General features: G+C 42.7%; 2 protein-coding genes and 1 long non-coding RNA gene across 4 annotated transcripts; 1 reads left to right on the top strand and 2 right to left on the bottom strand.

Moving 5' to 3' along the window:
- Positions 1-237: 237 nt before the first annotated feature.
- Positions 238-3,638, bottom strand: pih1d2 (PIH1 domain containing 2). Its single transcript, XM_004558144.3, has 5 exons — positions 3,197-3,638; positions 1,462-1,588; positions 1,148-1,387; positions 738-1,009; positions 238-592 (listed from the first exon to the last, which is right to left on the bottom strand). Exons 1-5 carry the CDS (start codon positions 3,377-3,379, stop codon positions 458-460), a joined length of 957 nt encoding a protein of 318 aa, XP_004558201.2. The 5' UTR covers positions 3,380-3,638; the 3' UTR covers positions 238-457.
- On the top strand, positions 2,877-17,522 carry LOC105941066 (uncharacterized). Its single transcript, XR_001167699.2, has 3 exons — positions 2,877-3,385; positions 8,765-8,909; positions 17,301-17,522. It is a non-coding gene; the product is annotated as an uncharacterized LOC105941066 (long non-coding RNA).
- Positions 3,781-15,562, bottom strand: tmprss5 (transmembrane serine protease 5). 2 transcript variants are annotated; one of them, XM_004558145.3, is made up of 13 exons: positions 15,446-15,562; positions 14,219-14,357; positions 13,798-13,878; positions 11,887-12,000; positions 11,377-11,512; positions 11,044-11,157; positions 10,893-10,936; positions 10,566-10,728; positions 10,247-10,431; positions 9,260-9,358; positions 8,985-9,127; positions 8,749-8,901; positions 3,781-3,907 (listed from the first exon to the last, which is right to left on the bottom strand). In XM_004558145.3, exons 1-13 carry the CDS (start codon positions 15,446-15,448, stop codon positions 3,899-3,901), a joined length of 1,383 nt encoding a protein of 460 aa, XP_004558202.1. In that variant the 5' UTR covers positions 15,449-15,562; the 3' UTR covers positions 3,781-3,898. The 2 variants fall into 2 exon arrangements, with proteins under 2 accessions (XP_004558202.1, XP_004558203.1); XM_004558146.3 differs by lacking the exon at positions 13,798-13,878.
- Positions 17,523-27,370: the final 9,848 nt, after the last annotated feature.

Raw genomic sequence — 27,370 nt, 5'->3', positions numbered from 1 at the left:
CCCTGCATACGGTAATGACACCAGCTCGTAGCCATTAAACACCTCCACTCACGCGCCCACACATTAATAAACAAAATCCACAGATTGTCATTAAAGTCAATTAATTTTTTTGGGGGGTGGGGGGTGGGGGGGGGGGGGGGGTGTTAGAATTAAATTTGCTGCTGAGCCTCAGCCCACACAGCACAAAGGGACACTGTTACATATTTGTTTCACAAACATGTTGCTCTTGGAAATGGATCAATTTACACGCAAGCTGTTTATTGTTAGTTAACTTGAATTCTGAGGCAGAATACGAGTCCCTCCACAGCACAATGCGCTCTCAGTGCTTTTTTCCCTTTTTTTTAATTTGTACATTGCACAACAGGAGTTTTGTTGTTTTTGTTTGAGGCATTTTCAATGCCAGTGTTTAGCTAGCTTAACAAACACTGCACATTTGTTTCTTAATTAAGGAAAATGATCACAAGACATTCACTTTCAATGTAAGTCTTCGTTTCTTCTTATTAAAGATGGCAGACGCGGTGTCTTCGTTTACAGTTTTTGGGAAGTCCACAAGCAAATAGTAAAGATCCTCCACCTCCAGTAAGACGTCATCCTGCAGAGAAAAATACATCCAGTGTGCTACTAAGGCTCGCTACAGGTCGATTATGTATTTCTTATGACATCCAGCTACACACTGACACACACTGGATTCTAAAGTGCTTCGTTATAACTGTTCAAGGGAGTGTGTAACCACTAACCTTGGACATGCTCAGCTGGCATTCTGACATGGAACAAACCATTGGCAGCTCCACCGTCAGTTCCACGCTGTCAGGAACTCCTGCTGCATCGGTCTTCACCTCGAGTCGATACTCTGGCTTCTGAGGCTCTACAGAAGCGGCTGAGATGACATGGATCAAATCCTTCTTTATTTTCTCTGCAGGCCTAAAGATAATTTGAGGAGCAGAGTCCTCTTGGTTTTCTGATCGTAGGGAGGAGATGTGCTGCAGGAGGGCAGCTGGTGTCTGACCGGCTGTAAAAAAAAAAAAAAAAGGACTATGGATTATCAGGAAAATTGTTTTAGGAGGTGAAAGGAGAGTGGGTAAAGAGCATGGGTTCAACATAAAGTGCTTATCAAAGCTTGTCAGGGTTGACAGTCTTATTGCATTACCTGTGTTGGGTTGTTTGGGGGCACTGGACAACTTCTGAAATCCAAGCCGGCAGTGCAACTCATCTGGGCTACTATTTGGGCTACTGTTGACAACTCTGTACTGCTGTGATAACGTCATCCCAAGCTGCTTCTGGGCAAAGCTCAGGGCCAGCATATAGACCTGGTTAATCTCTGCTTTGTTCTCCCTACTTTCCTGCAGCAACACAGGATTTAATGCCACATCCAGCACAGTATACCAGCCTGTAAAGGAAAAAGTATGACTTTCTTGCTTGTGTCATGTAATACAAATGGCAGGTCTGCAGCTTGACACACACCTTGATCTTCATTTGTGCCTGTTTCCAGTTTTCCAGTGTACACTGGTAAAGGCCTGCTGGGATCCTGAGGCGCAGGCACACGTTTCCAGCCGCATATGTTGATGTACAGCAGGCCTTTCTTTGGTTTCTGTCACAGAAACACAGTGCTGTCAAAAGGATCTGTCAAAACAAATTCAATTTCAAAGTTCTAAGTGGATAAAAGTCTAGCATCTTTGCAGAGTGAAGAAAAAGCCTGTGTTTCTCGTGCAGCCTGTGTATTTTAGGATATATAAAGCAAGCACAGCTTACAGCTCCTCAGCAGAAATATTTTTAGGTTATTACTTTACTCTTGGTTGGATAAAAACAAGAAATTTGATGACAAAGCTTTCACAGCTTGTAATGGACTACACTAATTAATAGGACTAGAAGTTATAATCCCTATCAGTATAACACAGACCTGAGTGGGTTGGAGAAGTCCTCTAGATGGGGTGTTTGCTGCTGACCATGTGGGTATGTATCTGTCAGTGCAACACATCATCAGCTTTGTACCCCAGCTTCATAGTGCATTTCCGTAATTTCTCACAAGATTCCCTCCGCCAAAGCAGACCCACCACAGGGTGATCAGACCTGGGTGTATTTCACATGGCACCCACCAGTAATTTGGCAGGCCACATGGTCTCCTTCTGCTTCAGCCAGCCCCTGTGACTACTTTCTTTTGACAAGAGTGGCAAGCTTTTTGATTAACTTGTACTAGGCTTCCCTTCCTAATGCCTACTTCCTTCGTCAGTCTTACTGTGGAGCTGGCTGCAAAGCCCCTACAGGCCACTTACACTGAATGGACTTCCACTTTCCAGCCTTGGTCCTCTTCCTCAGCTTGCTCATGCTTTTTTCTTGTCATATGCCTTATTGATTGCATCCTCCCAAGGGACGATCAGTTCTACAGTGAAGACAGACTGGCAGGAACTGGACCAGAGAACCAGAGCTGGGTCCAGGTTGATTTCAAGTGTAAAGGTATTTCAGAAAGACGGGGTTGACATGCTATTTCTCACCTTCCCAGATGAAGGTTGTTTGTTGCAGAAAGGTGGCTTTAACTTCTAATGAGCTGCAGTTAGTCTATACTCTCCTGACTAATAGCTACCGACAAGTTAGTTGGTTATGTCACCAAGTATATCCTCCATGTGTTAGACTGCTTTTGCAGCCCACCAGGATGTGTTTGAGGGTTGCAAACAAGTAACAGACTGCTGGAGTGAGCAGTACATCATATGTGGGCTGTTTTGTTTTCATATTCCATAGCTCACTACATTTGATTGTTCTTCCTTTTTATTCCTTCCCGCATCATTCAGCGGCCTTGCTGAAGTTAGGGGACTGCTGTTGCACATCTAGTTGATTCCTGGCAGTCCCCCTCCTCCATCAGATGCCTGCATTACTTGGGTGAGCCTTTTGCAGAGTAGGTGCTGTTCCCAATCCAAATTCTCCTGTAATGTAATTTCTTGTACCAATGACAGGACCTGGGACACTGAATCTTTTTTTTTTTTTGATGATGGGTACTGAGCTGTATCCTATCTACCTACATTTTCTGATATGACAGTTAACTTTCCCTAATTTATGTTTGAATTTAGAGTATTAATTTATGATTGGAGGAATAAAGGTGGGCTTCCTTTCTAGCTGAACCAAAGAATGTGATGAGCAACACCTGTATGGACCACAGTATGGACTGGGGCCTACACAGGAAGGAGCCTTCACGAATGAAACTCACCAGTATTTCAGTGCAGAGGCAGGAGTCCAGCTCGGGCGGCGCTCTGAATTCAGCTCCTTCCTTTATCTGTTTCTCTATAAGCGTACGGTAGGCTGCAGGGTCATTTTCAGAGAGATCATCCAGCATGGACCACAGTTTGCTCATCTGCTGCAAAACATCCTCTGTACTGCCAGTGGAGCACATGTTAAGGTAACTGTCGTACTTTTATTACCTAGCTAACTCTAGCTAGTTGGCAGAAAAAGTTTGTGCGTCAGAAAACCAGCCGGTCAGCAGTGTTATAGAGGAGCATGTGTTATAGAAACACCTTAAATAGCCGACAAATATGGAGCAGTATCACACAAATATTAATTAAAAAAAAAAAACCCTCAACTAATTACGTTCTGTAGCTCATTAGTTGTAATCGCTAACACTAGTTAGGCCAATGTTGTCAGTTGCCATAGAAACATAACACTGTTGCCACCAGGCGGTGAGATGCGGAACTGCGGCTCAGAAACCACACATGACAATAAGAAGCATAATTTATTTTCAATACATGAAAAACATAACGTAAAAATGCATGTTGATGTTTTCAGTCTGTCTTTATGTGTACATTATATAACTGACATGTAAAATAAAAAGTATCATGTATAACTGTAGTTTTCTAACGTTTCCACCAGTTTCATCAGAAGCTTCCTTCTTTTTGTTGTATTTCATGAGCCCTCCTCAGTAATTCTGCAAAAAAAAAGGAAAGAATTAATATTAGAAATCGCTGTTCTGTTTTACAGTTTCCATCTCAATCCGGCTGAAAATACAAAAAGAAAGAAATTCAAATAGCGGCATGGATGAATCTAATTAGCGCTTTCTGCAGTGTAGTGATATAAGAATTTATTGTAACATTTTAGATAAGTAAAAGTATTATCCCTGTAAAAAAAGAAAAAATTCCATGATATGTAAATATCCTCAGTTCAAAGAGCTGTTACTAGCAGGGTACTTCTACAAAAACAAATGACCTATTTCACAGGCTTGCTTTGATGCATTTCTTTCTACATAATGTTTTAAAACTGGCAAAAGTGGAGCTAACTTTTTAATATATAATATATTAGGGGTGCAACAATACACAAAATTCACGGTTCGGTTTGATACTTTGGTGTCACGGTTTGATATTTTTTCGATACAAAAAAATGTTCATGCCTTTTTAATTTGTCATTTATTAAATTTTCACGGCACATTCCACCCCACATCTCTGTGCGTTCATCATTTGTTTGAAGCCAGCTCACCTCCTGCAACTACTTTTCCGAGAATACGTGCTTCTTTTGCGGTTCGAACTCCTTCTGACATTTCTTTGGAGGTGGAGGAACATCACAGTAATTGCTTAAAGGAGCTTGCTTCTTCGACATCTTTAAGAGTTCTAAACAAATGTCTGTCCTCCTCCTGAAAATCTTATGTATGCAAACGCGTTGCAACTTCTTATCTTGTGCCCGTTTTTTATTTTGACAGCGAATACGCACCTGCGGACCACTTATGTGCAGCCCTGGTTATTTTGCTTGTCATATTGCAGCCACAGAAATTCTTTTGTCCATGAAACCATAAAGCTGCACTTTCTTTTTGCCTTATAGTCTGATTTATCATAACTTTTCCGTTTTGTGGTAAGCTTTTCTTTGGCTGTCACTTCTTCACCCTGACCTGTCTTATTTGGCTCAGCAGAACTAAAATATTGTGGCGAGCTCAGACAAGGAGGAGACGGAGGTATCGTTTGGTCTTGCTTCCCGTGAGCTAGCCAGGGAGCACAGCCGTTTATTGACATCTGCAGAAGAACACTGCCGCTAGCTAACTGCTCAGCGCGGCAACAGCACAGCAACAACAACAACACACAGGGCACCCTCTGACCCCGGAAGGACACACCGTCGCAGCGAGAGGGCGTCACCCGTCACTATGGCAACATAAACAAAACATAACTGTACAAACAGAACCCCGAACAGCCCTGACCAGCTACTTAGCCCCCACCTAAGGGGTCAGTCGTCCCCGACGACCCCATTACCCCACACAAAGTCCTGCAAATGTCCAGGTGCCTTCTTATGGCGCACCGGCCGGTCACGACCGGCGGGGGAAAAGTCACTCGGGTCAGAACATGGGGTGCCACCATCATCCCACTTCTGACACCAATGTGGCGAGCTCAGACAAGGAGGAGACGGAGGTATCGTTTGGTCTTGCTTCCCGTGAGCTAGCCAGGGAGCACAGCCGTTTATTGACATCTGCAGAAGAACACTGCCGCTAGCTAACTGCTCAGCGCGGCAACAGCACAGCAACAACAACAACAACACACAGGGCGCCCTCTGACCCCGGAAGGACACACCGTTGCAGCGAGAGGGCGTCACCCGTCACTATGGCAACATAAACAAAACACAACTGTACAAACAGAACCCCGAACAGCCCTGACCCGCTACATAGCCCCCACCCAAGGGGTCAGTCGTCCCCGACGACCCCATTACACCACACAAAGTCCTGCAAATGTCCAGGTGCCTTCTTTTGGCGCACCGGCCGGTCACGACCGGCGGGGGAAAAGTCACTCGGGTCAGAACATGGGGTGCCACCATCATCCCACTTCTGACACCAATGTGGCGAGCTCAGACAAGGAGGAGACGGAGGTATCGTTTGGTCTTGCTTCCCGTGAGCTAGCCAGGGAGCACAGCCGTTTATTGACATCTGCAGAAGAACACTGCCGCTAGCTAACTGCTCAGCGCGGCAACAGCACAGCAACAACAACAACAACACACAGGGCGCCCTCTGACCCCGGAAGGACACACCGTCGCAGCGAGAGGGCGTCACCCGTCACTATGGCAACATAAACAAAACACAACTGTACAAACAGAACCCCGAACAGCCCTGACCCGCTACATAGCCCCCACCCAAGGGGTCAGTCGTCCCCGACGACCCCATTACACCACACAAAGTCCTGCAAATGTCCAGGTGCCTTCTTTTGGCGCACCGGCCGGTCACGACCGGCGGGGGAAAAGTCACTCGGGTCAGAACATGGGGTGCCACCATCATCCCACTTCTGACACCAATGTGGCGAGCTCAGACAAGGAGGAGACGGAGGTATCGTTTGGTCTTGCTTCCCGTGAGCTAGCCAGGGAGCACAGCCGTTTATTGACATCTGCAGAAGAACACTGCCGCTAGCTAACTGCTCAGCGCGGCAACAGCACAGCAACAACACCACACAGGGCGCCCTCTGACCCCGGAAGGACACACCGTCGCAGCGAGAGGGCGTCACCCGTCACTATGGCAACATAAACAAAACATAACTGTACAAACAGAACCCCGAACAGCCCTGACCAGCTACTTAGCCCCCACCTAAGGGGTCAGTCGTCCCCTACGACCCCATTACCCCACACAAAGTCCTGCAAATGTCCAGGTGCCTTCTTATGGCGCACCGGCCGGTCACAACCGGCGGGGGAAAAGTCACTCGGGTCAGAACATGGGGTGCCACCATCATCCCACTTCTGACACCAATGTGGCGAGCTCAGACAAGGAGGAGACGGAGGTATCGTTTGGTCTTGCTTCCCGTGAGCTAGCCAGGGAGCACAGCCGTTTATTGACATCTGCAGAAGAACACTGCCGCTAGCTAACTGCTCAGCGCGGCAACAGCACAACAACAACAACACCACACAGGGCGCCCTCTGACCCCGGAAGGACACACCGTCGCAGCGAGAGGGCGTCACCCGTCACTATGGCAACATAAACAAAACACAACTGTACAAACAGAACCCCGAACAGCCCTGACCCGCTACATAGCCCCCACCCAAGGGGTCAGTCGTCCCCGACGACCCCATTACACCACACAAAGTCCTGCAAATGTCCAGGTGCCTTCTTTTGGCGCACCGGCCGGTCACGACCGGCGGGGGAAAAGTCACTCAGGTCAGAACATGGGGTGCCACTATCATCCCACTTCTGACACCAATGTGGCGAGCTCAGACAAGGAGGAGACGGAGGTATCGTTTGGTCTTGCTTCCCGTGAGCTAGCCAGGGAGCACAGCCGTTTATTGACATCTGCAGAAGAACACTGCCGCTAGCTAACTGCTCAGCGCGGCAACAGCACAGCAACAACAACAACAACACACAGGGCGCCCTCTGACCCCGGAAGGACACACCGTCGCAGCGAGAGGGCGTCACCCGTCACTATGGCAACATAAACAAAACATAACTGTACAAACAGAACCCCGAACAGCCATGACCCACTACAATATATATCCTGCTGCTTTTACACACGCACTCACATAACGCTCAGCGATTCTCTGCGCGATCAACCTCTCACATGTTTAAGCTTGCTGCTGGAGATTTCACTTGTCATGTTTGCATAGTAAGCTAACGATTGATAAGACAATGTCAGAGGAATTGGTGCACAAATTATCATCACTCACCAATCAGTGCTGTCGCTCTCTATACACAGTTTGCGCAATTGCAAAGTGAAAGCAAAAAACAAGCGCAAATTCAAATGCGATTTCAATATGTCACATATTGGCAGTGGCTCACCGATGCCAATGACATAATTACCCAGCTACATTTCCGAAAGAATGCAAAAGCATTGACATATTTTTCCTTCCTATGATAGCCCGACGGGCAGGGCAGATAGATTTTGGTAGCACGACTGGAAAAATCGCTAGCCCCAGGACATTAGGCAGGCGATTTTGCGAGCCCTGTATCTTATTGAGGAATCACTCATCTTTGGAAAAGAGTTTATTACAGAGAAATGGCTCTTTCCAAAATAAAAGCTATACTATACGCTTCTTCTGGGCTATATTCTCAGCAGCATATTAAACATATCAGGTCCCCATAAGGAGAATCATGTGCTAACGGCTGTCTAAATGACTCGGGTAAAGTTTGTAGCATGTGTGCTTGTTGTTTTTGTCTGCTTCCACTTGTCTTTGCACTAGGATGATGTCGGTGTAAATGTGCAGTCATATTTGTTGTGTTCCCACTAGTGCTGTCAGCGTAAATCTCGTTGAAATGACATTAACGCCACAACACAGCAAATCTCCGTTAACGAGCTACTGGCCCACATGAGGCTGGACGGCCAACAACAGCGCTAACACACTAGCTCCCACCCATGTAATTGAACATTGCGTGGTACATCCAACATACTGTTTTACTTTAGTCCATGACGCGCTTACCTTCAGGGTCATACGTCACATCTGGCCAGATCTGAATGAGGGTGGGGGAGGTTCAAATTGCCATGTTGCAAGGAGAGCTTAACTTCTGTCTCGCTAGCTTGCCCTGCGCTCAGTGAATCTGCGTTCGACTACTCCGCCTAGGCTGCACTGTCCAGCGCAGATCCACTGAGCGCTCAACACAGACAGCATCGTCAGAAGGAAAGTTGATAAAATAAATCAAAGCACTGTATCGAACACACACACACACACACACACACACATACATATCTATATATCTATATATATATATATATATATATATATTCTTTTGAGATCAATAAAGAAGTATCGAATGATACTAAACCTCTGTGCTGTCCTGTAAATAGTTAGTTATTCTCCACTGTAGAATTTAAAAATGCTGTTTACCTCTATCATCTCGTAGATCCAGCCCAAGAATTTGGCCACTTTGGTGTAAACTCCAGGATGATTGGGCTCAGCACAGCCTGTTCCCCAGCTGACGACTCCCACCAGCCTCCATACACTGTCATCCTGGCAAACCAGAGGGCCCCCACTGTCCCCCTGGAGAGGTAGACCCAAACACTGTTCACTGCATCTACTCATAAAAGAGAAGCTAAATCTAGTGGTCAAAACAAGCCTCTGACCTGACATGCGTCCACTTTTCCTTCTGTGTAGCCGGCACATAGCATCCGTGCTGTGATCTCTCCATTGTACATGCAGGAGCTGTTGCATTTCTTTGTGCTTATTATTGGGACTGGAGCCTCTTTCAGGGTGTCGGGTGAATGAACTACGGGTGAAAGTTTCAATTTAGGACTGCTCCACTAATACACTTGGCTCACTCTGTCACCATCTGAGTATGGATTAGATTTGTAGCAGAGATGCATTTGTTTAAGAGCAGAGCAGTGTAGTAACATCTTACCCCCGTCGGGTTGTGTGTATCCCCATCCAGAAATCCAGCATTGTGTTCCTCCTGGAAGGTCATAGTCGTACTGAGGCAGGCAGATGGGCCTGATTGTGTCTAGTCAAAAGGAGGAATTTTGCCTCTTAATACATTTAAATAGTTACAAGAGACATTAAGTTGTACTGCGAATATGGTTGGATTCATAAGTCATGTTAAGGAGTGTTATAAAACCACCCTTCACTGAGACGTGTTTTACCACGTTTAGACTTCAGTGTTTATCACAAGAAAGCTGTTTTCTCTTTAGTCTCTACGCTCATATCAAATCACAGCTGAAAAACAAGGAAGCTTTTATGATAGAGAAGCCAACTGTGGTCCTGTATACAACATAAAGAAAGTTGTCTCCCACTGAGATCAGAGCAAACAAAAAGGTAGCAGCCATACAAACTCACAGAATAACTTAAATATAACCGAATCTACATAAAATGCATCGTGTACAAAAATAGCCCTGCGTCTCTCTCATTGGATTCTATATGATGGCCTGATTTTTTTTGTTTTTGTTTGTTTTTTTACACTGTACAGTATTTGCATATTTATGTATTCTGTCCTTTGGAAGCTAAATCTGTAATTCGGTTCATTTTTATTTATGTCAATTCAAAACAAGTCATTTCAAGGCTCCTTATGTTGTAAGGTAAAGAAGAAACAAAATGACAAAGACAGACCTAAAGATCCCTCAGGATGTCTCAAAACATCTGGAGGCAGTGCTTTAATTGTTGCTGAGACCATAAGCTTATGTCTGAACAGCTGATTCTGTGAGATGTTAAAGATATTGGGATGCTTTTCATTTGAAGTGTATATCACTAGCAATACCACTTATATTGTTTATGATAAATTGTTATTAGCATATAAAAAGGTAAACTGAAGCCAAAGTACTTTTTTTTGTGTGTGTGTGTGTGTGTGGTTTTTTTTGTTTGTTTTTTTTTTAAAGAGTGCTGCGATGAGACTGACCTGAGAAATTGAACGGGGTCCGCAGCTTCATCAGTGCTATGTCGCTGTCGTGGGTCCTGTGGTTGTAGTTCTTGTTGTAGATGATCTTCTCCACCGCGTATCCTGCATGCTGAGCTGTTTTAGCAGAGCTGCGAGTCACAATGCCAGCATAGACCACCCAGCTGGATATCTGAGGTAGCCTGTAGCTGACATTTGGGAAAAGAAAAGAGAGAGTAGATCCTGATACTGCTACACCGGTACAGCTGTTAATGACTGATTTTTATCCTTCATCGTGGCTCCAACCTCTGACCTTTAGTACTTGTCAGGTCAGCAGTCTTACTTGTGTACACAGTGGGCAGCTGTGACTACCCATTGACTGGTGATGATGGAGCCTCCGCAGGTGTGACGGTTGCTGTAGTAAAGGCTGACCTGCCAGGGCCACCTGCCCAGCGTGGCCTCCACGCCCCCGATTATCCTGGGTAGCTTTGCTCGTGTGCCACACTCTAGAGATCCATTCATCAAAATGAAACGGAATTGGGTTGGTCAGAAAGAGCAGCAGCAGACGCCATCATTCATCCTGCTCCCATATAAAGCTTTTGTACAAAAACACTACTGGCCTTTGTGCGAGGCGCAAACTCAAATTAAAAGTTAAGTTTAATTTGCTCACCAAAACACTGCAAAGCGATAACCTTCCCTGTGATACAACTCCTCCTAAATGAAAATAAATTGGGTAACTAATGATGCATAATTAATGTATTAGCGGACGCAATTTTCCCTGCACCATTATAAGTGTGATGTCCTCTGACAGATTGCCTTACCTGAACTGCCACATATTTTCCAGGCTGCTCTTTTGTTCTGAGGTAATTTGTATGAAGCCGTCAGTGTAGTTTGGCCCGATATCAGTAAGGTTCACTCCTTTATGCTTGGTCAGTCTGGTAAGGGAACATTTGAAAAATGGGTGGGAGTGAGTATTGCGATAATTTAGTCTCATGAGGTGTGAAGCAAGATTGTAAATGAGGTATTAATAGATCATAAATAAGGCGAGCCTTCAACCTAAAATTAAACCAAGTTAGAGAATGGGCTCTCAGCTTTTTTAAATGGTGCTATAAAGAAGCAGCATGTGATCCTCGCAGACTGCGGAAAAGCATCACCTCAGATAACCCAGCTGTCTGCAGACCAGTGTTCCCAGCGAAGAGTTCCACCTCTCATAGCACACTGGAAGCCAGGTGGGCAGCTTCCCCAGCTGGATCTCCAGGAGGGAGTTCTCGGGACTGATTCTGTAAAACACTGAACCTGATTGATTGAAAATCCCTCCAGAGACAAGCTCTCAGTCAACGTTTATGATCAAGCCCCTTCTATGAGTGGGAAATGATTAGGGAAAACACAAGTATCTATGCTAATGTAGTCAGTAGAAACAGATTATTATGTGTGATGTTTTCATGTCGGTCAATGGGCATCTCTCAGGAGTGAAGAGAAGACAACAAGTAGCAGCTGCTGAATTTTAATTTTTGTTTCTATTCAATTAAGAAACACTTCAGAGGTGACCCATGACCTGATATAATGAAGCACATACAATAAGCTAAGCAGCCACACATTAACGTGCTGCATTATAATTCATAAAACAGTGAAAGAAACGCTACCACCAGGGAGTACACACAGACCTTTCCGCGAGTCAGATACGGAAATATCCTCCGTCACATTGCAGAAGGATGTCTCCTTTGTGTCCCCGAGCCCCACTGGACTTTGGGAGGACGATGGCCTCAGCAAAAGTTTGACTAAAAGTGGATTAAAAGAGATAATCTTTTAATCAGGCTGCAAAATGGGCAGCAAAACATTGTTGATTTTTCCTAATATTACCAGATTATCTGAATGAGAACCCAAAACAGACCAGCGTCTGGGACAGCATTAAAATGTCATTAAATATTGTTCATTTCTATCTGCAAATCCAGCTAATTAGAAAACAGCTAATTTAAAAAAAATGATTCATTTTTTCAAAATGCATTTTCTCTATCTTAACTTGAATGTTGTCGCATGTTTCCATCAAATTTGAGAGACTTCAATGCAGTGAATAAAAAATCTAAATTGGGGCAGCTGAGCCCAACATTGCCCTGATTTTTAGCTGGTGATTATAGTAAGGCTCCAAAAACACAAACCATTTAATGAATTATCAATTTTTCATGTTGTCCATTAAAATTGTTTGACATTTTAAAAAAAGTATCAGTTTACTTACACCAGAAGTCTGAATCAGGGAAATATCATTTCAATGCAATGATTTGCCAAACAATAAAAATGTGTGTTTAACTACTAGCTATACAAAGACGTGAAAAGTTTATTATTTCTTAAAACATATTCTCACTTGATTTTAAAAGTTCTGATGAGAGCAACAAAACCCTGGAAAGGTTGTGTAAGACTAGATGAGAAAAAAAAACTTGAGAGGAAGATCTCACAGCTGATTAGTTTAATGAGTAACATGATTGGGGATAAAAGAGCATTCCAGAGAGGCTGACTCTTTCAGAAGAAGAGAGACGGGTTCACAACTCTGTGGGCAAATAGTTCAACAACTTCAGTGTAATGATTCTCAGTCTAAAACTGCAAAGGACTTAAGGAATGAGGTATCTACTGCACATAATATCATTAAAAGATTCAGAGAAGCTAAATAAATGTATGGAAAAGGGTTAAACAAAAACAATCTTGAGTTGCTTGAACTGCATTAAAAGCGGGTTAAAATAAAAATCAGTGAATGGACTCAGTAACACTCGGGTATCTGCAAGTACAAGCTAAAAGATGAAGAAATGCCTCACGATTCTCTGGGCCCGAGCTCATTTGAGATGGACTGAGGCAAATTCTGTGGAAAACTCTTTTGTAGTCTGACTAATTAAAAATCTGAGATTGTTTCTAAAAACCATTTTCCTCTGAGCTAAGGAGGAGAGGGACCAATGCACATCAATGCACAGCTAAAATGCCAGCATCTGTAATGGTATGGGGATCCATTAGTGGACATGACGTGCGTGAAAGGCACCGTTATTGCTGCATGCAGAGAAGAGGTTTTAGAGTAGCATATGCTGTCATGCAGCATAACAATGCAACAATGTGGTTTTCAGGTCAGATTTATGGGTGTTTCAGCAAGACAATGCCAACCCACATTGTACACATATTATAACCTCATGGTTCTGTGATATGAGTGCAGACATGTCAGCCAATTAAATCACTTAGGAAAAGCATTTAGGTACCGGGACTAAAGCTATTGGTCTCCTTGGTGTTGTTAACACAAAAAAAAATGATGCAGCCTTCTGAAACATGCTGGCACGTACTAATTTAAACTGCAGCATTCCAACTAATGATGTCTCCGGGAAGTTTTCAAAACTTTGACAAGCAGCTCCTGCTGTATATGTATCAAGAAAATAATTGAACCTTTTAAATGCTAATATTCAATAAGCTCTGTCTAAATTTACATTGACCTTAAGATTCACAGGCGTTTAAGTATCTCAAACTGGGCCGTTTGCGCATTCATTTCCACTTCCTGTTTCTTACTGAGCTCATTTAGAGATTCTTTCACAGACACAATGACTCACCTAGAAACCAGACACCTACAACCAATCCTCCGAGAAGTCCGACTGCGCACACCGCTGCCAGCAGCCTCACCAGCCTGTGAGCTAAAGCAACAGTTAATACTGGAGTTAATGCTTGTTGAGCTCCGATGGGAGCCGAGAGAAACTGTTAAATGTCAGCCATTAGATAATGCACACAGATGCACAGCACAGAGACAGTTAGATTTATTAAACACTAAATCTACAGGCTAGGCTTTCACAAGAAAGCGCTGCTGTACATCTTGGCACTGCATTGCAGATGTTGTGCAACAGTACAAAGTCTCATTATTCCATTTAAAGCAACGTGTTAGTGTTGTTGTTTTTTTCTTTTTTGCACAAATGGAGCAAGATTGTTATTGAAGTCTGATGTCTGATGCCCATCGGGCGGTGCACTGCTGGAGCTTACCTTGAGTAGTAGACTGAAATCCTTTTAACCAGCCTTGCACTCCTTTGGCCCCTGCAACTCCCGCTGTTTTCTCAGAGTGAAAGGGATGACTGACAGCCACTGGGTTTTCAATCACTGATAATGTGTCTCCATCAAGACTCTGCAAGAACCCCAGTGGACATGTCAGACCTCAACTTCCATTCTATTCTTGTTTCATAAAGTTTTGCTAAGTTTGCTTACTCAGGACAAAAACTGTGTTCTGACCATTCGCTCATCAGCAAGAGTCTGCCTGTCACGCTCTGTCAGGTTTAATTAAGAGGACAGGTGTTTTTTTTTTAACACCGACCGGTCCAGATGTATGGAGTCAGATTTGTACAGGTGTGTGTCACCTTTCTTCCTGGGTGATTAAAGTATAATGAGCTCGTTCAAGTTATTTTTCTATGCATTGGACTACACTTAATAATATGAGGCTGTGTTTTCTGTTTGTATTTTAGGAGATTTTCTTTTATTACTTTGATGTCTGAGCATCTGTTTGTGATTGTGGAAGTAGCATCTGCTTCTAAAAGCAACATATTGAGAGCACTGCAGTAATTATAATAAAGCTCTCCATAAATGTGAGATGCAGACTTGGAATTATACAATTACAGCACGCAGTCAGTCTAAATAAATCCCATACCATCTGCTGTCATGTAACACTGTGGTGTTTGACGCAAGCTAAACATGTGATTTTGGATATGTAGTTTTTGTAGTCCAGGACTGGGGGCGGTTTCAGAAATATAGATTTAGGTAAACCTGTGCTGTGCAAAGAAGCGTTGTCTATTTTAAGCATGACTGTGGCACAGTGAATTCTGGTTAAATTAAAACTTTTATCGAGCAACGATCAGCTCCGTTTACCCCCGGCAGAAAATGCTTGGATCAAACAGACGTTTTACCACTGATGCCCCTGATTGATACCGTTGGGCTTATATTTACCTGGGGCTAAGGTGTCATTTCAGTTAGACTAATCTATGAGTAACCAAGACTGGTTTCAGAAAGTATCTTTGTGAGAAATTTCACACGGCATTAGGTCAACAGACACATTATTTCGAAAGAGAGGAAGCATTAGAAGGGGACAAACTGCTGTTTGAGTAGTTTGAAGAGAAGGGTCTAGGTGTAAAGAGGAGGTAACAGTTATGTTGTTGTCAGGCATGCATACATTAGACGTACGTTAGGAAAGGTGTAGTGAATGTCGAGTTCCCCTTTTCTTACCATGTTTTCCTTGCATACGGTCCTGAAGAAGAGTCAGCAGTGTCCGTGCTCATCTGTAGGCCTGCGCTCGTGGTGCAAAGGTCTGTCCCGCTCGCAGTCGATGCACCATTTGCCATTTAACAGAATGCAACTCTGGATTTTCCCTTCACAAAGAGACAATGAGGTCAGCAGCGGTGGCACAGAATGAAGCTGTTGTTTGTCCGGGGGAGGTGGGGGTCGTGGGGCCTGTGGAAGCAAGCTGAAACGGGCCTTTGTAGGAGGGGAGCATCTCCAGCGAGATGCGAGGTAACACTTTTCACCTGTGCCAAAAGATTGTCTATTTTCACCCGAGACACGTTATTACCTGGCAGTTTGTAGGTTCTGAGAAAAGGTCATTATTGGAGATTGTTGAAAAGTCTCACATCACGTCAATCCGCATGATTTGAAATCCAAAGCTATCATCTCAGCACTCAAGAACAAAATGAAGTCTGTTCTGTCTGCCTGCTGACAGATTAGACTTTCTCTTCTCTCTTCACTTTTTAACTGACACGCCGTCAATTTTTTTTCCTTGTTTTTCTGTATTTTGAACATCTTCTTTGTGTTATTAGGTGATTATAAGTGACCCCAATGACTCGTTTATTCCAAAAATAGATGAAATAATTAACAGCGGAGATGAAGAAGATGTGAACTGTTTGAAGAGGGTGATAAAATATCTCGAACTCTCTCGGAGAGGAGCTCAGAGTCCGCCATTAATTCATTTCCTGAAGAGACATTAAATTCCTATTCCGAGGATACGGTGAATTAGACTTGTGTAGCTAAAAGAGCATTTGATACAGGATTACTTATTTCTGTCATATTGATGGTATGGGATTAGAGTCCAGGTGAAGCGAACGACTGCCAGGAAGAAAATTCCTCCTCGTCTGACTGTCAGGGCCAAATCCAAAAGATGACCCACATCTACTCGGCTCATCTAACAGGTGTCATATGGAATTATTTGGAAATCAAACACAGAGAAATGAGCATAGCGGCAGCACCGTAAATTGCATGTAATGGAAATTCATATTGGTAGGGCTGTGAGGTTAATAATATTTGATGATATTAGCGTTGAGCTGAATTGTTCTATTGCAGACTCAAACAAGAGCGAGGAGAGCGTAGCTGCTGTTTGGTCATTTTCACAGGGATTTCATGTCTCCCTCTTCTGGTGAAATTTGTTTTCTCAGACAGCCGAGTAAACAGTGATTTATATAGCTGCCATTCACTTGTGAGAAACTGTTTGCGAAGATGAATGAAGCCATTTTCAGTCAGGGATATGCACCTGCATTTGTTTATGTGTTTTGTTTTCTTGCATGCATCCTCCTTTTTGTTTTTTTTTTGCTTCTTCTGGTGCTACAATATGCAGTCTATGAATTAGCTACAGTACGAAAATGGCTTCTGCTTTCATATTTTGCAGAAATTTTCCACGTGTTTTATGGTTTTCTTTATACTGTCTTCTAACCTAATATAACAATATAACATATCATTTAATAGAAGTTTTCCATTGTTCTGTTTTTCCATGTTTGAAAGTAATAGACACATAGAGTTTATTTAATCCCAAAGTGGGGAAATTCACTTGTTACAGGAGCTCAAGGGATGGGAAGAAAAGTGAATTAGAGCGATACTGGAAAAATAAAAATAGAAAGAAAAAAATAGATAAATAAGTAAGAAAGATGAGTGTACAAAAAAGCCAGAATACTATGCTGTGTGCATATGGTTACTATATACACCCAGGTAATTATTGTTATTAGTATTATTTGTATATGTACATAAGGTGCAGTGGGAGTGATAATGATACACATGTATTTTAGCTAGTATTTATTCTGTGTGGATATTTTTACAGTCTGGCTGCTGTCGGGATGAAGGACCTGCGATAGCGCTCTGTCCTGCACCATGACTGTGACAGTCTGCTGCTGAAGGAGCTGCTCAGGGCCTCCGCAGTCTCATGCAGGGGCTGAGAAGTGTTGCCCATAATGGACTTCAGCTTGGCTAACATCCTCCTCTCACCCACCTACTCTAAGTTATAATAATAATAATAATAATAATAATAATAATAATTTAAAGAACAAGGAAAATGGTCTGGAAATACCTGTACCACTGCTTCCTTGTTTCTTTACTTGTGTGGATCCTGTTAAGAGCACAAAGAGCAAACTGTCAGATTCCAGTTGAGGTGTTGTTTGTAGCGCTGTGTTCTGTTTTTGCTGGTTGTGTCTAATGTATCAGTAGTTGTTAAGAAGGATAAAGCGTTGCCGTTAACTTTGATAATGGCGAAGTCGTTAAGAACATTTGTGAAGCGAACATGCGATCTGATCTGATGCTTGACAGAAATGTTTCAAAACCAACCTCCTAATATGCTGAGGGATCATTTTCTTTATCCAGAATCCATTGTTCTGTCACCAGACGCATGCTTTGCCATCAGGATATATTAAGTGGATTTGTAGTTTGTTTGTTTTTTAAGGACTTTATTCCATTTTTTAAATTCTTTTCTTTTAACTGTGAGGTTTTGCTGTTACAGTTGCTTCTGTTATCTCAAATCTCAAAAGATTCTTCTTCTTCTGGCTGCTCCTGTTTTCTGCCTGAATACTACCTTATCCCTTTCATCCTCTTTGTCACACCAACCTGTCCTTCTTCACTTCATCCATGAATCCCATCTTCCTTTTGCATCCATATTTAACATCCTTTACCCAGTATATCCACTATCCCTCCTCTGTTCCTGTCCAAACCATCTCAACCTTTCCTCTAACCTTGTGTTTTTTTTAAACTGCTCCCTCTGATACACTCATTTCTAACCCTGCCCACACTCTCATCAAAAACCCTCTGATCTTCAGCTCTGCCACCTGTCGTCTTGTTAGCACCATTGTCTCCAAACCATACATCTTAGCAGGTCTCGCTACCATCTTGGAAACCTGCCCTTTCACTCTTCTGTCACAAATCACCCCTGACACTCATCTCCACCCACTCCACCCTGCCAGCACTCTCTTCTTCACCTCTCTTATGCGGTTTCTGTTACTTCGGATGGACCTTCACTCCCTCTGCTCGTTCCATCTTTGCCTTTCCACCTACTCCCTCTCATTCACACACATGTATTCTGCCTTGTTTCTACTTACTTTCGTTCTTATTCTCATCGGTGCATACCTCCACCTCTTCGGGCTCTCTTCCACCTGTTCTCTACTCTCACTATAGGTCGCAGTGTCATCTCCAAATGTCATAGTCCACAGAGGCGTCTGCCTGACCTCATCTGTCAACCTGTCCATCACCACTACAAACAAGAAGGGACTCAGAGACGCTCGCTCATGTAATCCCACCACCACCTGGGACTCATCTGTCACTCCAACTGGATTGTCCCAATGTCCCGCACCAACTTCAAATACTGATTTCCACAGTAGTACCACACTTCCTCTCTTGACACCTCATCATATGTTTTTTCTTGATCCACAAAGACAAAATGCAATTCCAAGTTTATCTATTTTTGTTAAACTTTTGCAACAGTTAGTCAAGGCATGATAATAAATGGGACACACGCCTCTGATAAACATCTTTTATTATAAAAATATGATCTCAATCACCAAAAGTTAAAGCTTCAAAGTGATATGAAGCTGAATCGACTTTCCTTTTTAAAACTATTTAAAAAATAATGATAATAACAATAATAATAAACACCATAATGGTTGGATTAATGTCTCAGTTGTCATATAAACAGCTCGAACACCACAAAACTAGATCGATAACGGATCATGACGACCTGGGTAGAACCTGGCTCATGCATCTCTCCATCAGGAATTTAAATTTATTAAGACCCCCTCACCCCCACCAATGCGCCCACAACAATAACAGTAGTCCCAGTGTTGACCACATTCATTCATTTATTCATGTATCACAGTGTGAGGCTCCACTGTGAGGACTCTGGCTGCTGCCCAGTTTGGAGCTGCATCTATCTCTCTGCTCTGCTCTGAAGGGGTGGGGGTTGTCTTTCTGCTCGGTGCACTGAGATTTGATCAGCCCTGCTCTTATCTCAGCCATTAGTATGTGTGCCTCTGTCCAATGTCCAGACCTTGAACATCAGATGCGGTCCCTCGGTCCCCACTCGGAAATCCCAAAGTAGGTTCTAACTGAGCAGAAGAGAGGGATTGGTTTTTTGTTTTGTTTTTTTTCTTTCAAGGTTTAGGCAGCTTTTGTCTCAACTGCTTTTTACCCCCCCCCCCCCCAAAGTCCAGCCTACCAAGGCATTTAGAAACAAACTGTTTATGTGGGCTGTCAAGAGTGTTGTGCCAATAATGCTTTTGGCTGTGACCCCTCTGCAGAGACAGACATTAAAGGCTGGAGTGCACACAGATCCAGCAAGGGAAGTGTGGAGCTTGTTAAGGACACAATCCAAAATGCAGCAGTGTGTGTGTGTGTGTGTGTGTGTGTGTGTGTGTGTGTGTGTGTGTGTGTGTGTGTGTGTGTGTGTGCGCGCGTGCATTAAATACACCTCCACAGATCTGTCAGGCACTTCTTGATTAACACCACCTGCCACATTTCCAATGTGTACCTTTGTGTTTTGTTCTTAAAGTAAGACTTATTTAAAGGAGCAGAGATAAATGAGAAAATTTATATCACTCTATCTGTCAGATAAATGGGAGGCTAAAAATAGGAGACAGTGAGATTGGCTCCACATAAAGACTGGAAACGACGGCGAGAAATTGTAAACCTGGCTTTCTTTCCAAAATCTTCCTCCGTGCATTACAAAAATAGCATGTTTTATCTTTAAAACTTTTGGAAGCAGTATATAAAGCTTTTATAGATGCGGTAATAATCTGGGGAGAAGGTGACAAATTGGTCCAAGTCTCCTTCAACTGGATTAAAATCTGGTGACTGAGAATGGCATAGCAGATCATTTACATGGTTTCATGCTCACGTTGAAATTGATAGAAATTTTCATAATAGGATAAAGGTGATCACGCAGAGCAGTGTTGTACTGATTTGGGGTCAGGTTTTTCCTGGGTATCTTAAACATAATTAAGAATCTTGCTATGAGGATGAAATAAAGAAAGACAGAACATGAATGTTGAATCATTGATTGTGTAGAATACTTGGATCTTTACAACATTTTTCATCTACAGTATGCAGAAATGTGTAGCATCGAGGCAGAATGAGAAGAAGGCAAAGAGGAGAAAATTGGGCTATCTGGTAAAATATGCACATTAATTCAGATTTCTCCAATTTTGTAAAAAAAGAAAAAAAGGAGACAGGTTTTCTCATAAGCCTGGAGCTTCATGCAGTTATTCAGCCAGCATTTGAGATGATGGAGCAGTCTTTTTCCACTTGAACAGCAAAGTAGGGTGGAGGAAGCCTCAGCAAAACATGGCAGTCGCAGGGGTAGGATCAGTAAGTGTGCCACATGCATCTGAGAGGGCCTAAAAAACACGGGCCAAAAATCCTCCTCCTGCAGACAGGTCCAAAGCATCGGGCTCTGCGGGGGCATCGGATGAATATATTCAGAAATTACTGAACTGAACCTTAACTCTGCTAAAGCATGCCTGTTGGCTCCGTGCGTCTGCAGTGTCACAGCACAATCACATGTTGCCACTGTAAGCCGCACAGGTAATGAGGCAGCACGAGGTGAGGGCAGGGTTTTGAATCCCCAGTGGCCACACACACACTTACTCTTACTGTCAGCTTTTCGCTCCCTCTGTGCTTCGATAATTGTACTGCTCTACTGGCTGCCAGTGAGCTCTGCCTTCTGTGGAGCAGTAAATCCTCTGAGCTCTGAGCCGTTCCCGCAGCCAAAGCTAGACGTGAACTGTAGTAACACACTGCCCTCTTGTGATAGAGTTGAAGACCTCCATTTAGGATCCACTAAGGATAAGCTTGCAGTTAAATCAACGTAAAAGCTGGATTAATTCTTGTGTAAAGTAATATCCGTATGCAAAGTGATAATAAATGCAGGAAGATTACTTTCTCAGTCCGATTCCTTGGCCTTTCCTGTATATTAAATATATAGGAAGTCACAGCAGGAATGCCACACGCTCCTTTATAAAGCTCCGGTGTCTGTGGCTTTTATAGTTAAATTTCAGATTTGAGGTTTTGTTGTGCAACATATTGTAATTACAGGACAATGCATTTATGACAGGTCTAAGCGTGAGTATGGCCTCATCATGGTATGCAGCATGCAGTCTGTATTGAAAGTGGCAGGATGAATAAATAGCTGTCATGTATGTGTTTGTATCTTGTCTTGTAGAGGCTAATGATAGTGAGAGTGGGTAAAAGCAGAGATGCTCCTCACCAGATGGCGGGTAATGCGGTTTGCTTTAGCTGCCCACCACGCTCACTCTAATTAAACAGAGGAGATTACATTAACACTGCTCCCACTCAATCTGCTCCTCCACTGAGCGTGGCCTCGGACTGACGACGGAGGTGGAGGGGTTAGGGAGGTGATTGTCATTTTTTTTCTTTTTTTTCCGAGGCAAACTTGTGCATTTGCTTTTGAAGCTAAATTATTTTCCAGGAAATTAAAGTTAGATAAGGTTAGAAAGACCAGATCCACAGAGGGAAAAAATAAGAACATCCACCTGTTACCCATGAGCAAGGCAGTCAGACCACCCCATCTGCTCTTCTGAAATGAAAAACAAAACTACTAACCACTGAATGAATCATAAAGCATATTATAAACATAATACATACATATTTAATAATTGGAATAAAATCATTTTGTCGCTAAATATTTAAATCCAGTCAGTACCTGAATTAATAAAAGAAGAAGTACTAAGAAAATTACACATGGTCGTCAGTTTGATTTACTAATTGAGGTTGTTTGATCGCCCATTGGTGGCTGAACTTTCTGATAATGCACCTGGCTGGCTCTCAACCTTTCAATTTATCAAAAACATGTATTCCAGTATTTTAATAGTACCACTTTAATGTGCATTTTCACACTGAGTCGTTCATAAGTAACTGGACATCCACCTGAAAGTCTAAAAGTTTCTCGTGCTGTTGTTTCTGCATTAATTCATGAACAACAGAGTTTGCATGTGGCACAGAGCTGATTGATGCGGAGCTGTCTGTCAGTTAGGAGCGGTGAACCAAATGACAACGTAAATCAAGCAATTTACCTGAGGTATATCAAAGGTAGCTGGTTTTCCAGCAGCTGGTTTCAGTCAATAAAGCAGGAGTAAGCAGGAAAACTAGGAATTGATAAGTGAGCTGGTAGATGGAGGATAACGAGTCTTGAGGATGTTTTAAAGAAAAAAGAAAAAAAGAAGGAGCCAACACCATCAGAAAAAAACTGTCTCATCCCAACGACGAAACACCCAGCACAAGCTAAACAGCTTATTATGTGCCGTGCAGTGAGGAATCCTCGGACTTATACATAGGACAAACTAAACAGTTACTCCACAAAAACGTGGGACAGCATAGATGATTGTGCAACAGTCGGCTGTACACCTGGACCTAAAGGACAAAAGACATCTTTGGAAGATGGCAATTCAAATTTGGACCAAGAGGACCGATGATTTGACAGACTAAAGAAGAAGGCCATCTATGTCCACTGCGAATAACCATTATTTAACAGAGGTGATGGCTTATGACAGCGGTCCCCAACCTTTTTTGCGCAATGGACCGGTTTATGCCCGACAATATTTACATGGACCGGCCTTTAAGGTGTCGCGGATAAATACAACAAAATAAAACTAGTACTGGTACCGAAAAAAAGAAGATTTATTCATAACACACATGAAAAGACCAAGGAAAACAGAGTAAACGATAAAAACGATAACAAAATAACGCTGAAAACCGATAAAAACCCTGAAAACTATACATTTCACACCTGAGCCTCAACTCTCGCAGCCCGGTACCAAACGACTCACGGACCGGTACCGGTCCGAGGCCCGGGGGTTGGGGACCGCTGGCTTATGATACCTAAAGTACACTGTTGAGTTCCCTTTCCAGGCGCTTCAACCTCCAATAACACCTTGCCTCAGGTGACCTCAATAGGTCACATGGTGGATGTGGAAAAGTCACAGTAGTTTCAGCGCTGTTTATTCCTCTTGTGCATTTCTGTTTTTTGAATGTATCAGTCAGAGAATCACAATCATCATCTCAATATAAGAAATAATACCATCAATGCAAGGACTTACAAATGTCAGCAAATACCTGGAGGTAGACTGAGGAAACTAGTCGAATGGATGTGAGGGAATGTTGAAAGAAGTGGAAAATCTATAGGGACAAATAGTCTTAGCCCTGGAAAAAACACTTACCACAACAAAAAATGAGGATCCAGGAGGGAGGGAAAGTATTTTTCTATTATCTGGCACCGCTTGTGAAACATCAGGACATGACAGCACGGTAATTAAGACGTAATGGATCACAATCGAGCATAAATGTGGACAACAATGTGAGCCCTTTATGTAGGTTACATCGTAGACCCTACAAAGGCTCCCTGCAGAAGTGTAAATCGGGTATCAGCCCAATAGATTTTTTTTTCCCCACACCTTAGCTCATATGACGACTCACATGTGGACCGTCACTTGGGGTTAAATACCTTGGCCTCTCCACAATTTGTAAAACACAAAAAACCTTTGGGATGAGATGTGAAACGTTTTTACAAACCTAAAGATGTTTTGTTACCTTCTTTAGTTCATTTTCAATGATTAACAGATCACTTAAAGACCCTAACCTCAGAGCATTCACAACAAGATGCAAACCATTGGTACGCCTGAAAAACAGAAGAACTAGATGGAGTTGGCAAAAACACACAAAGAAACCAGCACAGACCTGGAAAATCATCAACCCCTGTCAGAATGATGGAAAGTGAAAAGTTTAGAGGGAAAAAATGGCAACAGCTCATGACAAAAAAAAAAAGTCATCTATCAAACGCTGTATGTTTGCTATTGCTTGGGCATGTATGGGTAGTAGTGGAACTGCCACACTGGCATTTATTGATGTGTTCACTGCTGATGCAAGCAAAAGATAAAAGGTCTTTACAGGATAGTCCTGAGTACTCGAGCACAGTCAAAGGTACCACAACTCATTAAACAACATTTCAGCAATCAAAAAAGTCTTCAAGGTCAAGAGGTCAACCCAAGTCAGCAACTTGATCTCAGTCCGATTTAGCTGTATTCTCCTTTATTCCACTAAAGGCAGAAAGACCCAACAGTTAGCACGAGATGAAAATAGAAACCCTGGAAGAGCATCACCAGTTAGTTGCAAATGCAACTATCACACTACATAAAACACAATATCTAGATCTCCTGCCATAAAAGATAAAGGTCGAAACGGTCTGAAAGTTGTTTCTTGTTGCCAGTCCATGAAAGGGCTACCACAAAGAGAGACACAATAATTCACTCACCCTCACTACCGATTTGGAATCATCATTATCCTAACATGCATGTCTTTGGCCTGAGGAAACAGGCACAGGAAGAATATGCAAAGTTCTCTGGAAAAGGCCTCTGGCTAACCACTGCACTACCGTTCAATTTGCTATCCCACACAGTTCTTTTTACAGAGGACTGTCTGCAGTCCTGTGAAAAACTTGCTTGCAGAACCACCTTTAGCAGCAATAACTTGAAGGAATCGTTTTCTGTATGACTTTATCATTTTCTCACGTTGCCGTGGATGACTTTTGAGCCACTCTTCTTACAGCCTTGCTTCAGCTCATTGAAGTTTGCAGCCAAAGCGCTTCAATCATGCTGAAGTTTGAACTTTGGCTGGGAAATTGCAACACCTTGATTCTTTTCTTTTTCATTGTGTTGTTGTGCGACTCATTTGGGACAAGCTTTAGCCGTTGGACAGACGGCTTCATATTTGACTCTAGAATATTTTGGTAATATTTGGTAATTCCTATGAAACTATTGAGAGTGCTGTTAGTTATTGTCAGGACTTCAGAGTCACAAGAAGACTGTCCTTTTCACATGATCGATATAAACTCCAATTAAAGCTTGAACATGGTACCTTCAAACTGAATGCACTGACAATCAGAGCCCAAGAAAAAGAACAAGATAGTTAGCCCAAATACTTATAAACTGGTCTGTATGTCTACAATAAGTAAGCAGTTAAGTTAAAGAGAGTTGCTACTATTTAGCTTAAATTAAGATTGAGATATCCATCAGATGAAATTCTTTCACCAGAAAAACAAACCAAAGAAACACTGTATAACATGTATCTTTATTTCATCCGTTCAGCTGTTAATATCGCACCTCCCTTAACCCCAAACCTCCGTTTAAGGACCATGTAGGTGGTCTTAAACCTTTGTTTGGGAATCACTGCATTCATGCAACTTTACACTATAAAGGACCATCTTTATTTGGTCTGAACAAACGAAGATTATATGAAGCCGTTTTAAAATAAGTTCTTCTATAACATTAGTAATATACATACACATCCTAAGGTTTCCTCTAGTCAGTGGGAAGTAATGAACACCGCAACGTACTGTAGCTTATATGAAACTTAAAATATCCCTGAGTGAGCTGAAAAAACGCAGAGCACTAGAGAATAAGAGTGTTGTGATTATTATAGAGTGGAACAGTAAACACTGCAACCTGGAATTTAGCTGACCGGATTGAAGTCATATAGCTTTAAAATAGATTACACAATAAAACATTCACAGCCTACTCAGAGGGAACTTTATGAGAAACTGAGGAACATTGGCACGGTAACCTGTTAAGCCCCAAACCATCAGGCGAGCAGAAAACAAAACAAAACAGAGAATCGTACAGTAAATTCTGCCACTACCTTTAATTATGAGGTTGAATTTTCACTGTGCTGTGCAGACCTGATATATGGACTTCTTTCACATCTGGGATGAAACACAGGCCAGCTGTGGCTCTGGCAGAGCGCCATCGGAGGTCACCACAGGGCCTGGAGTGACTCCAGCTGTTTGCAAGTAGCCCAGATGATATATAAACTCTATAAACAGCTTGAGACTGTGAAAGTTTGTGGCAGGAGCCAATAAACCGTTAAGAGGGATCAGCAGCATTGTCTCAGTGTAGATGGTAGCCCGGGCTCTGTAACTGTGCTGAAAACTGTTCAGAGGGTTGAATTAGGACATCAGAGACTGGAGAGAGAGAGAGAGGAGAGACCATGCTGCAGTAATTCCCAAGGGACATGTGAGAGTACTTGAAAATTAAAGCTCAGGTGATCTGTAGCATTTTAACACCACTAGCTGCATGTGATGTAACATGAAACCAATTAGTAAAAATAATAAACAAACATTTGAAATGTTAAATGAATAAAATGGTTAGCTGTGGGTATGCTTAAATGGTCTTTACTTTACATTTTCATAAAACTCATGAAACTGGTTGTTTCTAGGATTACAATGCCCCAGCTGATATGACCCAAACCTGACTCACTTGAACACCTTGTGAGATATTTTTTGCCAGACAGCACTCCCTAGTTCTGTGCACAGAAAACTAGGTAAAGGAACATATTTTGCACTGATGCTGTTTCATCCCGGGACGCACGGCAGTGTAGTGATTAGCCTCGTTGCCTGTGAGGGTAAATGGTCGTCTGTCCAGGGTGTACCCTGCTTCTCGCCCTACCTCAGCTGGGCTCCAATGCTCCCACGACCCTAAACTGGCTAAGCAGAAGTGTTTGCATGAAGAAAGATCCCCCTTGCAGAAAACCAGAAATTTAGCATGCACTTAAGACTTTCTGACAGCGTGTAACAGCCCAACAGCTTATGACCTCTGTTTATTCCTTTAATTTGTCACCCATGTTTAAGCCAAACCAAACCAACCAAAAGTTTGTTCCAACCAAAAGTTGTAGTCAAATAAATGTATTAGGTCGTGTCTGTTCATGAGCCACATGCTGCCCCGCTGGGCCAGAATATTACAATTGCTGCACAAGATTGAGCTGAAAAGTAAAGAAGTAAAATTTCACTCTGTAAACGTCCACATTCACAAGTTTTTCCACATTTTGTCAGGTTTTTCTTACATTACG

The sequence above is a fragment of the Maylandia zebra genome, linkage group LG14 (genome assembly GCF_041146795.1).
Source record: "Maylandia zebra isolate NMK-2024a linkage group LG14, Mzebra_GT3a, whole genome shotgun sequence".
NCBI lineage: Eukaryota > Metazoa > Chordata > Actinopteri > Cichliformes > Cichlidae > Maylandia > Maylandia zebra.
This window is presented reverse-complemented; position numbering and strand designations above follow the sequence as displayed.

Coding starts and splice junctions, on each gene's coding strand:
- pih1d2 (XM_004558144.3), bottom strand. CDS start 3,379: ATGTGCTCCACTGGCAGTACAGAGGATGTTTTGCAGCAGATGAGCAAA. Junction 1,589..3,196: donor GCCTCTGCACTGAAATACTG/GTGAGTTTCATT, acceptor TTTCTGTGACAG/AAACCAAAGAAAGGCCTGCT. Junction 1,010..1,147: donor CCCCAAACAACCCAACACAG/GTAATGCAATAA, acceptor TTTTTTTTACAG/CCGGTCAGACACCAGCTGCC.
- tmprss5 (XM_004558145.3), bottom strand. Junction 12,001..13,797: donor TGTAGGTGTCTGGTTTCTAG/GTGAGTCATTGT, acceptor ATCCACTTTTAG/TCAAACTTTTGCTGAGGCCA. Junction 11,513..11,886: donor CGTATCTGACTCGCGGAAAG/GTCTGTGTGTAC, acceptor AATCAGGTTCAG/TGTTTTACAGAATCAGTCCC.